At 26.2% G+C, this 17884-nt stretch overlaps 1 protein-coding gene across 5 annotated transcripts in view; it reads right to left on the reverse strand.

Moving 5' to 3' along the window:
- Window positions 1-13934, reverse strand: part of LOC105847798 (leucine-rich repeat-containing protein 63) — a 27535-nt gene extending 13601 nt beyond the window's left edge. Inside the window, exons 1-6 of one of the 5 annotated variants that reach the window (XM_065788098.1) lie at window positions 13676-13927; window positions 13314-13504; window positions 13115-13165; window positions 12844-12981; window positions 12375-12475; window positions 12213-12299 (exon numbers count right to left, since the gene is read on the reverse strand). In XM_065788098.1, coding sequence (XP_065644170.1) covers window positions 12213-12299; window positions 12375-12475; window positions 12844-12981; window positions 13115-13165; window positions 13314-13504; window positions 13676-13848 — 741 coding nt within the window. In that variant the 5' untranslated portion in view covers window positions 13849-13927. Of the gene's footprint in view, window positions 1-12212; window positions 12300-12374; window positions 12476-12843; window positions 12982-13114; window positions 13166-13313; window positions 13505-13675 lie in introns of all 5 variants that reach the window. The other 4 variants (XM_065788099.1, XM_065788101.1, XM_065788102.1 and 1 more) reach the window with 4 other exon arrangements.
- Window positions 13935-17884: the final 3950 nt, after the last annotated feature.

Genomic DNA, 17884 nt, shown 5'->3' on the forward strand with positions numbered 1-17884 from the left:
CAAGTCTGTACCCCTCTACTCAAATATTTCCAAAAGGTGCCCGCTATGTCTGTATGAGAAATTTGCTATTATATTGTATCCAAAACCTGAGGAACTGCTAAATAAAAGAACCGAAATTATATCAAAGTGTTGCCAGGAAAATAAATTTTTATTAAAAAATTACCAAGCTACAAACCTAACTAACAACTAAAAATATTACTCTACTCATATATCTCTTGGCTAACTAATACCCACATACACAGCTATTGTAATATATTTCATAATATTATATATATTTTTATATCAATTTTAATTTTTTTAATATATAAATAATGCACATTATCACATAAACAAATATTTTAATCAATATTAAACATATAACTATTTTACAACTATAGCTAACTGAAAATAAATTAATAATATTATTAACCTAACTACTAATCGACTTCCGTCCCGTAACAATCCAAAATACAAATATAAACCTTAACATCCACTAAACAAATCGTAGCAAAATTAAACTTTCACTACTTACCTGATGATTGTGGTAACACATGAAACTCAGAGTTGCAATATTAAATTATATTATAAGCATTAGCATTCAGCTAATTTCTGGTACTGCAGGTAAAAGTAACATACATACTATATAGCTTTAGTTTATCTATTGAACACTCTTTTAATTAAACAATATTATACATGATAATATAAAGATTTTAACTTTATTTGAATTAGAAAAAATGAGATAAACAATATTTTTCCAACCTTAATCTGTTAAAGGTCAGCAAAAAAAAATTTAACACAATAAATTTTATACTATAAAAAGTAGAAACAAGGTCGGCAATTTTTTGCCGACTACAAACACTTCTAGGTCAGCAGTTAGGTTGGCAATGCAGACCCTAATTCCAAGGCTTGCATATATTTATTTATATATACTACACTCAAGCCATATCTAAGCACACAATCTCCTAATATCATTTTTGCACTCTTTATATCAAAACGTGCACTTTAATTTTTTAGAAAAAGAAAAAAAAAAGAATAATGAAACAAAAAACTACTACCCCGTGCAAAACCCTTGTCCATGAAGCAGCACTCTTTTGTGGCAGCCGGCTATAAGCTAGTTGATGTATGTACTGAGGCCCCTGCAACTTCCTGTTTTTTTATGCTGTCATCCATGGGCATCTAATGCTGCATTTATATACATACATATATATATGTATATATATATATATATATATATATATATATATATATATATATATATATATATATATATATATATATATATATATATATATATATGTATATATATGTATATATATGTATATATATGTATATGTATATATATATGTATATGTATCTGTATATGTATATACATATATATATATATATATATCATATATATATATATATATATGTATATATATATATATATATATGTATATACATATATATATATATATATATATATATATATATATATATATATATATATATATATATATATATCATAGCGTAGATAACTATTTTAAACTGGAAAGGCTATGAAGAAGAGAAGCACAAGCATGCTTAACAATAAAACTGCATGCTTGGTACATGGGATGTATATCGCTTAAATATTATAAACACAAATATGTTGAGTAACTATACAAGTTAAGTTACTCAACAAATTAGTAACACCAATTCCTATTTTTTTCACGTAATTATTTAAAAATATTTTTTATGGTATGAAGTAAAATATGGCCTTCAAATGTAATATTTAATGCGAATGTGATGTGGAAAGTTAAAGAAAATAAGAAATGGCAAACAAAGTTTGGTTTTGAAAATCAAGTTTTGTATAGAATGAGACCTTTATAAAACATTATAGCAAACTCAAGATTTCTGAAGTAGCAGTAGATGCAGAGCCAACAGAAGAAAAACTATTTGCAGTTGTGACAAGATCAGCACGAGATGTTCTAATAAAAGTATAGTTAAAAGAACTTGAAGTTGATGTAGTATCTAATAAATGAAGTAGTAGCGGTCGTTCAATGGCGAGCAAGAGATGCATTCTTAACAGTAGTAGCAGTGCTAAAAGAAGTTGATAAGACAATAGTTTTTACATAGAAAAAAGTGTCTTTCCAATCTTTCCTTTAGTTGTTTGCACCAGACAATTTTTGTTTTTAAGACATGTCACTGAAGTATAAAAAACACTTGTTACTACAATTTCAAAAAACTTTTTTAAAATTTAGATTGAAACTGAAAAATGCATAAATAACATTTAAATAGCTTCAAAATAATGCAAATACAAACGTTTTTAGAACAAAGTTTTCACTATCTTATGCAAACTGATATATATATATATATATATATATATATATATATATATATATATATATATATATATATATATATATATATATATATATATATATATATAATCTAATAATATATACAGTGGAGTGTATCATTAAATGGGATGTATTTCTGGAAAAGAACATACTTGTTATGCCACAATAAAGAAGAAAAATGCAAGCTACAAAGGCTAAATGGAATTTAAGTTGGGCAAGAATTATTTAAGTGACAAAGCTTGCAAAAATTTTGTTTTGTCAATTTTGTCTGACATAAAATGCAAACTTAGTTTTACGTATTAAATGCTTGTTTTATTGCAATTTTATCTGACAGTTCTACTGATAAGAATACTAATGAACAAAAAACGGTTTTTTCAAGATTTGTTAAAAATGGTAATCCAATAATTATATTTGCTGGTATTAACTCACCACTGACATTTGATGCTGATAGTATATTAAATGCAATATAATTTGTTTTGAAAAATTTAACAACAGAAAAAAAGGATCAAGGTTTAAGTTAAAAAAAAATCTATGCAAAAACTGTAAATGTTAACTTTGATGGTGCATCTGACAATAAAGCGGGTGTTCAAACAAAAATATGGAACAAAAAACCCCAGTATAGTATCTATCCATTGCCTGGCGCATTGATTAAAACTTTCTGAGTTAGACAACAAAGTTTGATATTTATTTCAAGAAGTTTAAATGACAATATCAATAGTTTGTTTTTTTTTTGCTATTATTGATTGCAGCAAAAAAATGAACTGAAATAAATAGCTTTTATTTTAGATGAAGAGTTTAAACAACTAGGGAGATTGAAGAATATTGGCTGGTTGGCTAGCCAGGAATGATAAGATGTCTTGTAATTTATTATTAATGATTTAGAAACCAAGGCAAATTCATAAGCATACATATGCATTAATTCACACACATTCACATACGCATACATACACATCAATTCATCAAATTCATATGTGTACATACACATCAAATCACCTATTTGTCATGAAATCAGGTTCGAATCTTTAGACCATTTTTTTATGTGCTTCCGCTTAGCACCTCTTCATTCTATTACCTTTTTCTTTGTCCTTTATTGTTCTCCTTTTTACCTTAGAATTACATCTAAAAGACCGCACTCTTTTAGATGTAATTTCTGATCAAATTGACCATGCCTGGTCTCTTTACCCCTCTGCCAATATTGTTGTTATTGGTGACTTTAATGCTTGTCACACTGAATGGTTTGGCTCTAACGCCACTGACCCTGCAGACACTAAAGTCTATAACTTCTGCATTTCTCAATCTGGTACTCAGATATTTAACTTTGTGGCTCATTTTCCTGACAACCCTAATCATTTACCTTTACTCCTTGATTTATGCCTTGCCTCTGACTCTAGCTTGTGTTCAGTTTCTCCTTTTTAAATTTTTTTCTCATACTACCTTTTTGGACTCACCTTATCATCACACTGCTTACTACTACCCTAAAACTGACTGGAATTCTTTTCATGATTTTCTTTGTGACGGTCCTTGGGTTGATGTCTATTCTATATCAGTTGATAAATAGGCTTGAAAGTTAGGCTAAGGAGACTTTTAGAAAATCTACAACAACGTCGTTAACAAGGTCTAACATTCCATTTCCCATTCATAGGACTGATCTTATTACCTCTCCCAAGGATAAGCCAGAAATATTTGCAAAGAACTTTTCTTATAATTAAACTCTTGAATATTATGGCCATTCTCTTCTTTCCATTCCAATTACACAGGTTAACCAATTGTTAGACATTCAAATCACTCCAGCTTCAGCTGCAAAAGTCATATCTCAATTAAGCTCTTCTACGGCTTGTGGTTCAGACAACAATCCTGTCGTAGTCTTACAAAAGTGTTCTCCAGTATTCTCTTCATTTCTCTCTAGACTATTAAATAAATACTTGATTGAGTCTTTCTTTCCTGCCTTCTAGAAAATGGCATCTGTTTTTAAAAACTCAGGTGAACATTCTGACTCCTCCAATTATCATCCGATCAGTCTTTTTTCAGTTATTAACAAAGTCTTGATTCTTTGGTTAACAAATTTCTCACATCCCATTTTGAATCAAATAATTTACTGTCAGACAATCAATACGGTTTTCGATTCTTTTGCTCAACAGCTGACTTGCTAACTGTTTTGTATAAAGTTTCAAAAGAGTATAAAGTTGAGCAATCAACTTTATACTCTTTTGAACAATCATCAACTCTTGTCTTGAAAAAAATGTTTTCTCTTTTCTATCGCTTAGAACAGGCAGCTTATCTTGAATCTGATCTCACTTCTGTTACATATTGGGGCTCACAGTGGTTTGTAAATTTTAACTCCAACAAAACTCAGTTATTTACTGCAAACAACTTTTATAATACTGTCGCCATTCCTATATTAATGAATGGCAACCCTCTCACTGAGTCCTCTTATTTACATCGTAGATTTTCGTCTACTACTGACCTTTCATGGAAACCATATATACAATCGATTGCTAAATTAGCACCTGCTAAGGTTGCTTCTCTTTATTGTGCTTGCCATTTTCTTACTCCTTATTCCATTCTCTACCCCTACAAATCTCTTATTCATTCATGTAAGGAATACTGTTGTCATATTTGAGCTGGTTCTTCTGATGATGCTCTTTTTTCTTCTAGACAAGGTCCAAAAATGCATTGTAAATATAGTTGGATTTGATCTATCTGCTAAGCTTGAGCCTTTTTCCCATTGTCACAAGGTTGCAATTCTTTCTTTTTTCTACAAATACTGGACGCTAAATCATGGATGCTGCTCAAAGGAGCTACCATCTCTAGTTCCATCAACTAAAACTGATTATCATTTGACTTGTCATTCAGCAAAGTCTCATTCGTTAACTGTATCTGTCCCTGCATGCTCCAAAAACTTTTATTTGTCTAGTTTTTTTTTCACGCACTTTAACTCTTTGAAACTGTCTCCCATCTTCATACTTTTCTGACTCATACAACCTTCAACTTTTCAAGTCTTCCGTCAACTGTTTCTATGCTCTACAACTCTATTCTTTTTTCCTTGTAACTCAAACTTAATAGTGGTTGCTTGCAGCTTTGTTGGGAGTGAATCAGAATAAAAAAATGAGAAAGACAAAACTGCACAGAAAGCTAAAGAATTTTTGTGTTTCATAAAAGATCCACAAGTTTTATATTATTTACATTTTATTCAAGATATTGTGAAATCACTAACAACATTATCATTGGAGTTTCAAAAAGAAATTTGAATTTGTGAGATTTTGCGTAAAATTGATGCAAGAATTGCTTTACTAGATGCCTTATCAGTTAATCCAGACTTAAATTTACAATTTACTAGATAGTTTAAAAGTAAAAGAAGATCAGTTAATCTACAAAGGTATTGATTTATTATATTATTAACACCATTAATTTATTTATTGATTTAATATCATTGAAAAAGCATAATTTAAAGAGAATTGATGACATCAAGACAAAAACCAAAAGATTATTTTAATTATTATAACAAAAAAATATCATTAAAATTATTGATGGAGCAAAACAATATATAGGCTAATGATTCCGTCGCAACTTCGATCAAAAGCCATTAAAAACCTTAAAAACAATCTTTGATTGTCGAAACTGGTCAAAATGGTCAACAGGTTTGCTAGAGATAAAAAAATGAAGATTTAATGAAACAAAAAGTGTTTGCAACTTTTATGAGCATGATAATAGTTAGAAACTTTTAATCTATGTGTGTTGCAGTTGCCTTTATTTAGGGAGAAAGTTTCTAAACTTAAAACAAATTGACTGTTGAGCATACCTTAGACTGTAGAGATACCTTACTGGAAAATGAACCTGAATTGGCAAATATAAACATTTTGTTAGAGATTATGCTAACTTTCAGCGCTTCAACGGCAAATTCTGAGAGCAGTTTTTCTTGTATGAACTTACAAAAGTGTTTTGCAAACTACATTAAATTAAGACGACACATTAGAAGATATTATGCATGTTAGGCTTAATGGCCAGTTAATTGAAGACTTTTTGTTCATATACATGTCAAAAATTGGATTGATGCAGTGGTTGGTATTAGACATTTTGAAGGCCATAAATAAAAAAAGTTCTGGCAAATTTTAAATGCATTTATATAAATGACATGCCATTGAGTGATTTATATTTCTTTAGTTTCTTTTATTTTAATTTGTTCAAGTTTATATATTTTTTTATTAATAAATAAATTTAATGAACTAAATTGAGAAAAATTCACTATTTTATATCAATGGATAACAGTTTAGAATCATTATGCCATTGCATATTAATTATCATTAATTTGCGCGCACTTTGCAAATGCATGAAAAATTGTTTTGAAAAAATAAAATTTAATTAAATTCAATAAGCATCTTTGATTAATCTAATAAATTACTAACTGGAATAAAAATTATTTAAAAATAGACTCCCTTATTTGACATGTTTCTCTTAAATTAGACGCTCGTCAATATATAATAATACAAACATCAACACTCATTAAAAAATAAAACGATTTGTAGTATGGTAATATATATATATATATATATATATATATATATATATATATATATATATATATATATATATATATATATATATAAACATATATGTGTTTATATATATATGTATATATATATATATACACACATATGTATATACATATATACGGAAAAAAACACATCTAAACTACTTCAGTATTTGTGTTAATAAGATATAAATAAAAAAACGAAAAGGAGGTAATCCACTGGTGTTTAGGGTGGTAGCCCTCCTACCAAAGACTACTTCACATCAATCATTGGTATTCAGTGTGCTGTTAGGTGCAGTGTGAAGAGTGCTGTATTCAGTGTGCTGTTACAAAGCAAAAAACATGGTTAACAGTCCTTCTGTTGATCCTGATCGGCTAAATGTAACTGTTTCCATTAAATTATTAGACGAATGGAGCTATGAACTAAAGAAAGAAGTAAGGGATCTTATAAGAATTAACAAAGAAAAAGATGATACAATCACAAAACTTATGAAAAGAATTGAACAATTAGAATCAAATGAAAACTATAGAAATACAACTCTTAGCGCATTACAAAGTCCAATTCCATCGTTTAGTAACATTGTAAGCGGTAAAGCAAAAAGTTCTGAACAAAGCATGGCTGTCCTTGCCATGGTTGCCAGAGAGACAACTGAAAAATCAAAAATTGAAAAAAATATAATTATTAGTGGCTTAGAAGAAACTAATGAAATTGATCTAGAAAAAAGAAAAGATTATGATAAAAAAGAAATTGAAGAAATTTTTGAAATATTAGGTGTTGATCATAGTAAAATTAGGCGTATTACATGATTAAAAAAAAAAGTCAATATAAAGCCATCTTTGCCATCTAGTGATTTGGTTATGGTAGAATTACTTGATCAAGAAACTAAAAAATGTGTTCTTTTAAATGCAAAAAATCTAAAAAGATTCGAAAAGTACAAAAAAGTATATTTAAACAAGGACAAGACACCAACTGAGCGAGCATTTGAACGTACACTAAGAGAAGAAAGAAATAATAAAAATAAAGAACTTCCTAATGTAGTAAATGGTTCTGAAGGGAGGCTTCGCTTCGGTGAGAGAAATGGAAAAAAGTTCTACTACGGAATCAGAAATGGAGAACTTAGACGAATTGATTACCACCCATCCCAATAAGAGTAGTAGCAGATTAATACTATGCTCAAAAAAACATAAAAAATACACTAACAAATATACATTTTCAAAAAGTAATAGAAACAATATATGTCAAGCAAATCAAAAAACATTAAACAATGAAAATAATAACCAATTAAAATGCCTTTATACAAATGCTACCTCATTAAATTCAGATAAAGTAATTGAATTATCATTATTAGCTTCAACGTACAAACCTCATATTATATTTATCACTGAAACTTGGTTCAAAGAAGATTCTTTAGTGAATATTGAAAATTATTATTTACACAAATTTAACAGAAACGACAATATTTCAAACACAAATAATGGCGGTGGTGTAGCAATATATGTTCATGACAATATATCATCATTTGAAATAAAAAACTCTTCAATGAATGTTACGAAATCTGAACAAATTTGGTGCCTTATCAAGTATGGAATCAAAACTATTAAGCTTGGCTGTATTTATCGTCCACCGTTAAAATCAAAAATTATTTATAATGACAAAAAATCAAATAACACTAACATTGAAAGGTCAAACCAAGCTGACGATGAAATAATTCAAAGTATACAAACAGCAAAAATAGAGTTAAACAGAAAAATATATACCGGTATACTCATATGTGGTGATTTCAATTTTCCATACATCAAATGGTATGAAGATGGTTCAGTTCAAGTTAATGGTAATAAAAACAGCATTGGTGCTAGAGTTTTAGATCTTATTAACAATATAAACATCATTCAAAATGTAACAATTCCAACATTCATCCAAAAAAATAAAATGCCAAAAAATATATTGGACCTGGTCATAACTGAATCATCAGACCGAATTAAACACATAGAAAATTTACCACCACTTGGATTAGCTAGTCAAGGCCATTTGGTACTAAAATTTAATTATGATTTATCAAGTAATAAAGATAAAACTAGTTATTTAACAAACCTCTTTGGCTCAATTGTACACTTTTAATCCTCATAAATAAAAAAAATAGATTATGGCGTAAAAATCAATCTTCAAAGTGGAAAATACCTGAGCTTGTCGAACAATACAAAAAACTAAAATCTTCTTTACAAGTACAAAAAAGATTAACTATTAAAAAATTTGAACATAGTTTAGCTTTTGATACAAAAAATCCCAAACGTTTGTTTAGTTATGCTAATAGTTCACGCAAAATCAAACAAAGCATCAAATCAATTCGAAATAAATATGGAGTTACTGACACAGATGGTAGATTCATTGCTGACACATTAAATGATCAATTCAAATCAGTCTTCAACAATAATTCAGTTAACAAAGATTCTCCACTACTTTCAAATCGTACAACTGAGCGTTAATCAAGCCTTTATTTTTCAATAGATGAGATCAAAAATAAATTAAAAAATTTAAATCCAAATAAAACAACCGGACCGGACAATGTCCACCCAATGATATTAAAACAATGTGCTAATGTACTATCTTTACCTCTAACAATTATATACAACAAATCACTATCAGAAAGATCGATTCCTCATGCATGGCGCAATGCAAATGTTACTCCACTATTTAAAAAAGGTGATACCAATGAACCAAGTAATTATAGACAAGTTTCTCTTACATCTATTCCATGTAAATTAATGGAAAGCTTAGTAACCAATGACATTGTAAATCATCTCTCAAAACTAAATTTAATATCTCAATCTCAACATGGTTTTGTAAAGAATAAAGCATGTGTTACAAACTTATTAGAATCCAATGATTATATTACAAAATGCTTAGCTAACAAAAATGCAGTAGATGTGGTATATCTGGACTTTTCAAAAGCTTTTGACACAATCTCTCACAAATTATTAATCATCAAGCTTAAAGCTTATGGAATAGTTGGAGACCTTCTTGATTTGATTAAAGACTTTCTACTAATAGAAAACAGAGAGTAGTACTTGGAGAACACATATCTGATTGGGCTCACGTTACTAGCAGTGTCCCACAAGGCTCAGTTTTAGGCCCAATACTTTTTATAATTTACATCAATGACTTGCCAGACAATTTAAAATGTGTCAGTAAACTATATGCAGATGATTCGAAACTAATGAATGAGCTACGAGTAAAAAAAATTTCTTAATGATACCACTGACATTCAAACTGATTTAAATAAAATCACTGAATGGACAAAAGTTTGGTTGATGAAGCTGAACCTAGAAAAATGTAAAGTTATGCATATGGGAAGTAACAACCCACGCTCAAACTATTCACTTCAAGATACAACCAACTATTTAAATTACGATTTAGAAAAATCAGATGTAGAAAAAGATCTTGGTATATTTGTTTCAAGTAATGCTAAATATTTTAATCAAGTTATTCATGCTAGTAATAAAGCTAACAGAATGCTTAATATGTTAAAAAAACATTTATATCAAGGGATTTAATGTTATGGACTAAGTTATACAAAACATATGTAAGACCTAACCTGGAATATGCAATCAGTGCTTGGTCACCTTATTTAATAAAAGATATAAAGATTATTGAGAAAATTCAAAGACGATCCACAAAAGTCCCAACTATATGCAAACATCTTTGTTACACAGATAGATGTATCTTATTTCAAATTCAAAAACTGGAGGATCGTAGAATAAGAGGTGACTTGATTCAAAAGTTTAAAATTGAAAAAAGCCATCATTAATTGGCACAATGAACCAATTATACGTCCAGCTCGATGTGGTCAACGAGAACAGTTTGTACGCGAATTTAACAGAAATTGCGATCCACGATATTATTTTTTTAGTAATCGTGTTGCTAAGCATTGGAATGCACTCAATGATGCAACAGTTAACTGTTCCTCGACTAACGAATTTAAACGAATGCTTGACAGTTCAATTGATAGTTGCCTATAGTCATTATATGACTTTAATAGGATCTGTATCCTATTTGCAACTCATATACTATTACTACTATTACTATTATATATACACATATATATACATATATGTGTATATATATACATATATATATATATATATATATACATATATATATATATATATATATATGTATATATACACATATATATACATATATGTGTATATATATACACATATACATATATATATACACATATATTTCCTTATATATATATATATATATATATATATATATATATATATATATATATATATATATATATATATATATATATATATATACATATATATATATATATATATACATACATATATATATATATATATATACATATATATATATTTATATATATACATATATATATATATACATATATGTGTATATATATACACATATACATATATATATATACACATATATTTCCTTATATATATATATATAAATATATATGTATATATATTTATATATATATATATATATATATATATATATATATAATATATATATATATATATATATTTAATATATAATATATAATATATATATAATAATTAATATATAATAAATATATAATATATATATAATATATAATATATATATATATAATAATAATAATAATAAATATATAATATATATATAATATAAATAATCTATAATAAATATATAATATATATATTTATATATATAATATATATATATATATATATATATATATATATATATATATATATATATATATATATATATATATATATATATATATATGTATATATATGTATATAAGTAAATATATGCATCACAGGGCTTATCTAAACAACTATGAATATGTATTAAGATAAGCCCTGTGATGCCACAATGAAATAGCCCTGTTGCCAGCAGCTTCAGTACATACACTATCTTATAGCCTGCTGCTGCAAAGGAGTGCCACTACATTGACTAAGGGTTTGCTATGGGGCAACAATCATTTTTTTTCATATATTTTTTCTTCCTGAAAAAACCTTTAATTTTTTTGAATTAAAAACATTTTGATAATATTTTTGACTATTTGCATCAATAAGTTTGCCAGTAGTGGTTACATGGTTTAATTTTTTTTTGCATGCAATAGTTAGATGGTTCAAATGATTCTTACATATAATGGATACAAGGTTCAACTGCCTACATATAATGGTTACATAGCAGCAATTGCTTCTTAAAAGTGATAATTATTTAATTATATCAAACTATATTTAAATTATATATATTATAATCATATAGTTTAGAGTGACAAAACCTTGTCAATCAAAAACTCATACACACAAACACTGAGTTTACAGAAAGAAAGGTAAGGAATGAAACTTACAGAAAAATCATTGAAAGATAAGTTGACCCATGTTAATATTGGAAAAACCTCTAATGGAAGTTGTGGTACAGATCTTAATGAATTTCCCTGAAAATTTCTTTAACTGTTACAATAAATTTAATTTTTAGAAATTTATTACTTTAAAAAAATCAGAAAAATTACCATTAAATGAAGTTTCGCTTCTTTTTTATCAGAAAAATATTTTGGGTAGATTATTTTAAAAGATTTGTCTTTCATACTTTTGTGTTTATCAAAATTATCTTCTATTAAAAAAATTATTAAAAAGTGAATATAACAAAACATTTAATAATTTTAAAATCGCCAACAAAGACGCCAATTTTAAATTATAATTAAAAAAAAAAGTTAAAAAATTGTTTAAACTTTTAAAAACAAAATTTACACATAAAAAGATTTCGGATCACTGGAATATTTAAGGTAATAAAGACTACCTGTTGCATAAACACTATTATTTTTAAAAAATAATTTACTATGTTATCTAAAAATTGTTAATACTCCTCTAAAGATATTAAAACAACATTAAAACTTTAATTAAAACTAAACATTAAAAACATTAATTAACTTTAATAGAACATTATTTTATTTGAATTTACTTTTTAAAACAAAAGCATACCTTTTGGACTTTGATTAAATGCTGACAGAACTTCATTACTATAGTTAATTGGAATTACAATGTTTTGTATGTTATAGACAGGATTATTTACATTTTTTTCATGATGAATAAGCATAGATTGTAAACGCTGCTCTTCCTCTTCCAAAAAAAATGAAGAGTTAATCAAGTAATTAAAATTGTTTCATTTGCTATGCAAAATAACTCTCTGGAAAAACTTTACACAAGAAAATACAATGCAAAGAATAAAATTAAAAAAAAGCAAACTACAAACCAATTAAGAGTTGTCTCCATGGTTTTTTCTCTGGAACTTTAGGTATGTTATCTGAAAATTATTCAAAAAAAAATTAAAAAACACAGTATTAGCAACAATAAAACAAAAAATTAAAAAAATTGATTAACAAAAAAGACTTAAAGTAACTTTTGAAACTTCTGAAGAATTTATAAATATTTTGTATATATTCTGTAAAAACCTTCTTTTGGAATATTAAGAATATTGAGAACATATGATCGATTAATTGTTGGGTAACTGCATAGCTTATGCTTAGTTTCAATTTGAAGTGTGGAAACATCAGGCAAATGCATAACACTAATAGGTGTTAATTCTATGCATTGATTATTTAAAATAGTCCGTTTACAACATTTTTTGTGCCTTCTGGGAGTCCTAAAACGAGTAACCAATTATCATCATTAAAAAAATCCTTCAAATGCAAAACCATTTAAAAAAACATATATCTCTAAAATTATTTCAAGCATTTAAATAGCTACAAAGCTGTCTAAAAACATTTTATCAAAAACTTTTAAACTGTCTAACAACATTTGAATAATATCAAACCGTCTAGGTAAATAATTTCCAACTGGTTTACATAATTCTTGAAGGTATTGCAGATCAAAATTAACAAGATTTTCAGAGTATTTTTTCTTTATATGAGAAGTGGCTAAAAATGATTTCTTTGCAACTTCTGGAAGAGGGCGCCTCAGCAAAGGTGCAGAGTTGAATAAATCCATACTAATTGATGCTAATACTAAATGTAAATATAATGAATTATATTACACTAAATTACTTTTTTATATATCTATTTGTTTTCCTTTAAATTGTCATTCAGAAGGGGCTGACAGAAACTTGCAAGCCTAGACTTGCAACTTTCTTTCAAAAAAAATTAAACATTTGAATTTTTTCCCCCTGAATAAAGTAAATAAAGTAACAAAAAAACAAAAAAACAAAAAAATTTAAACAAAAATGTAAAACATTTATATAATAATATCCTTTAAACGTGACAAGACATGTTTTTGAGGAAGAGAAAAAAATATTTTTTAAAAAGTATTATTCAAAAGTTGATTTTAAAACCATAGAAAATATACCTTATAACAATAAATCAAAAAATCAGCTTTAGAAAAAAGAGTATCAGCTTTAGAAAAATCAGTTAAAGCAAAAGATGACACTAAAGCTATAAAAGATGACCAGTTAACTGAGAAAAAATCAAAAAATCAAAGAGCTAATAAAAAAGTTTAATGGAATGATGCTAAACAGTAATATTAATTATCCAGTACATTATAGCATAGGAAATTGACAATGTTGATAAACAACAATTTCGATTGTTACTTATATTATCGCAAAATATATTCTATAATTTTTTTTAATAGGTCTATTAGTTTTTAATTTTTATATATTATAAATATATATTTTATATATATATATATATATATATATATATATATATATATATATATATATATATATATCAGCATGTGTTGATATGATTACAAGTATTCAATAGACAACATTAATGTGCTTTATATCTCATTACATCTTCATTTCAGAATTAGTTTTCAGTCATGATGAAGTATAAAAATATTTTTTCAATATATGAGTAACAATGAACTTTTTTTTCAATATCCTGATGATACTGTTTATAAAACTTTGTTTAATGACAAAATTACAGTAAACATAGGACCAAACCAAAGCTGCTTTACACTCTGCATTATTTAAAATCAAGAAATACTGGGACTTGTATGATCATCAAACAAAACAATTTATGAAAAAGTATGAACAACTGATCTATTTCACTGTCTACAGATATCTCATTTTATCTAGAAAGAAAAAATACAAAAATTCTTTCTGGAAAGCCATCTGTAAGTTTTGATGAATCATGCACTAGAACAAATTACAGAAAGGTGTCTACTTTGACTAAAGAATATTCAGTATCAGAATTGCTTTTTGCTGCAAATGCTAAACTATGTGGAGAGAAAAGACTTGAGTGGGTTAAGATCATTAAGGATATTATGTACCATCAACAACACAATACTCAAAGGATCTTTTAATTTTACTGGATTGCCGCCTAACTAAAGTTAAGCGACAGTAAAGACTACCAACAAAATGAAATCAATTGTATTGAAATCAAGACCTTTTCAAACCTTGATTTTAATACAATTGAATTTGATCTTGCGATACAAAATTGCATTTGATGGTTACACTGGTCAATTGATTTATAAGCAGACTACACTATCTGATCTTCCACAACATTTAGCTTCTGAAGATGCTAAATGTTTGGAGATACTAAATGTCTCAAACTTGATCCATGAAAAATGATCCATTTGTTGTGTTTTGTAGATATCTAATTTTGCTAGATTTGTATTATTTTTATATTGTGGTGCTTGCATGCACATTACTTTTATATTGACTATGCCTATTTTGTATAAATTAAATAAAAAACCCTTTTAGTATATAAACAAATGTTCGTGGTTTATACCAATGAATAAACTATTTTAATGTGTAGTGTAAAGAAGATTTAAACTTTTATATTTACAATAACTATTGAAACAAAGCAAATGTTATTTGTTGCTATGCAAATTTGGTGTCTAAACATTAGACACTGACTTGTTGCTTTAGAGTAAAACAACAAAACACTTCATATAAACAATACTTTTACAAATCACATCAATGATGTAACATCATCCATTTAATGTGCCAAAATTTGTTACAATACTGTTAGTAGTTTTAAAAAATAATAATTTTGTCACAAATTGACTTTATTATTAGCCAAAAAACCTAGTTGCTATGCAAGCGAGAAATCCATAGCAACCAAACAACAAAAGTATTAAGGTTGGTTTCCATATAATCGCATGACAGTCGTGAACAATTGTCGCGCAATGATATATATTAATGTTAATATATATCATTGCTGTCGCGCAACAACATCTGCAATATTTGTCGCACGACCATTAATTTTAAAAGCGTTTTCAAAACAAATGTTTTTATTACTTCCGTGAAGCCAAACAAATAACGTCCCCTTTGTATATATATATACATATATATATATATATATATATATATATATATATATATATATATATATATATATATATATATATATATATATATATATATATATATATATACATATATATATATATATATATACATATATATATATATATATATATATATATATATATATATATATATATATATATATACATATATATATATATATATATATATATATATATATATATATATATATATATATATATATATATATATATATATATATATATATATATATATATATATATGTATATATATATTAAAAAATAAAACGATTTTTAGTATGGTAATATATATGAAGACCTCAGTGGAAAAACCGGCGTTGTAACATTTATAAAGTATTGAGAAAGTATTTGTTGATCATTAATAAATGTCTTTATTTAAAGCAAAGAGAAAAAAAATTTTTGTATAAAAAATTACAAAATGTTTTGTTTTGAATAAATTTTAAATAAAATAATTATAATATAAACTTTTTAAATTGCTTAGTTTCATTTGCTTTAAATAAAGACTTTTATTAATGTTCAATAAATACTTTCTCAACACTTTTTAAATGTGACAACGCCGGTGTTTCACATTTAAAATATATATATATTTATATGTATATATATATATGTATATATATATATACATATATATATATATATATATATATATATATATATATATATATATATATATATATATATATATATATATATATATATATATATATATATATATATTTATATATATATATATATATATATATATATATATATATATATATATATATATATATATATATATATGAGGTCTTCATATATATATACCACTTCATATATATATACCACATATACCACTGAGGTCTTCATATATATATATATATATATATATATATATATATATATATATATATATATATATATATATATATATATATATATATATATATATATATATATATATATATAAATATATATATTAAAAAATAAAACGATTTGTAGTATGGTAATATATATATATATATATATATATATATATATATATATATATATATATATATATATATATATATATATATATATATATATATATATTTAAAATATTATATATTACTGCAAAACACAAGACTTACTAGCACAGGATTTAAAACATACAAAAAAAAAAATTCCAAACGGGAATAAATAGGTGCAATATTTGTTTTTGGCCCCGGGCGCAAAATTCTTCGCTACGCCACTGCTAAAGGAAGAATTCAATATCCAGAAAGGATAGCTGGGGCTGGTACATTGAGAAATCTTAGCTATGTGACTGAATCTTTACTGGTTCCCATGCTTCAAGTTTTAGGTGTTTGTGGCTACGGCTTATTGTTCTCAGAAATTCAATCTGTGGTGTTAACCATTTGAAAGAAACAAACTGCCTTATTTAAGAATGAAATGCCAACAAACGAGTTGTACCTAGGTTTCAAACAACGCTGGTCAAATGAATTAAATCAACGCAAAGCACTAAGCATTTTAGCAGCACGAGCGGCTTCATGCACTAACCAAGTGGTTGATGGATTTTTTAAAACACTTAATCAACTTACAAAAATGCTGACGTATTGGACAAAAAGTCATTGCACTGTTAATAATCGCTGCAATACCAACGGTGATTATTTGCCACCTTTTGTTGTCTACAAAACAAAACATTTTTAGGTTCAATTGGGTATTATTGGACCTTCAGGTACGTTCAACTGTCTAA

Source organism: Hydra vulgaris, chromosome 01 (genome assembly GCF_038396675.1).
Source record: "Hydra vulgaris chromosome 01, alternate assembly HydraT2T_AEP".
In the NCBI taxonomy this organism is placed as follows: Eukaryota; Metazoa; Cnidaria; class Hydrozoa; order Anthoathecata; family Hydridae; genus Hydra; species Hydra vulgaris.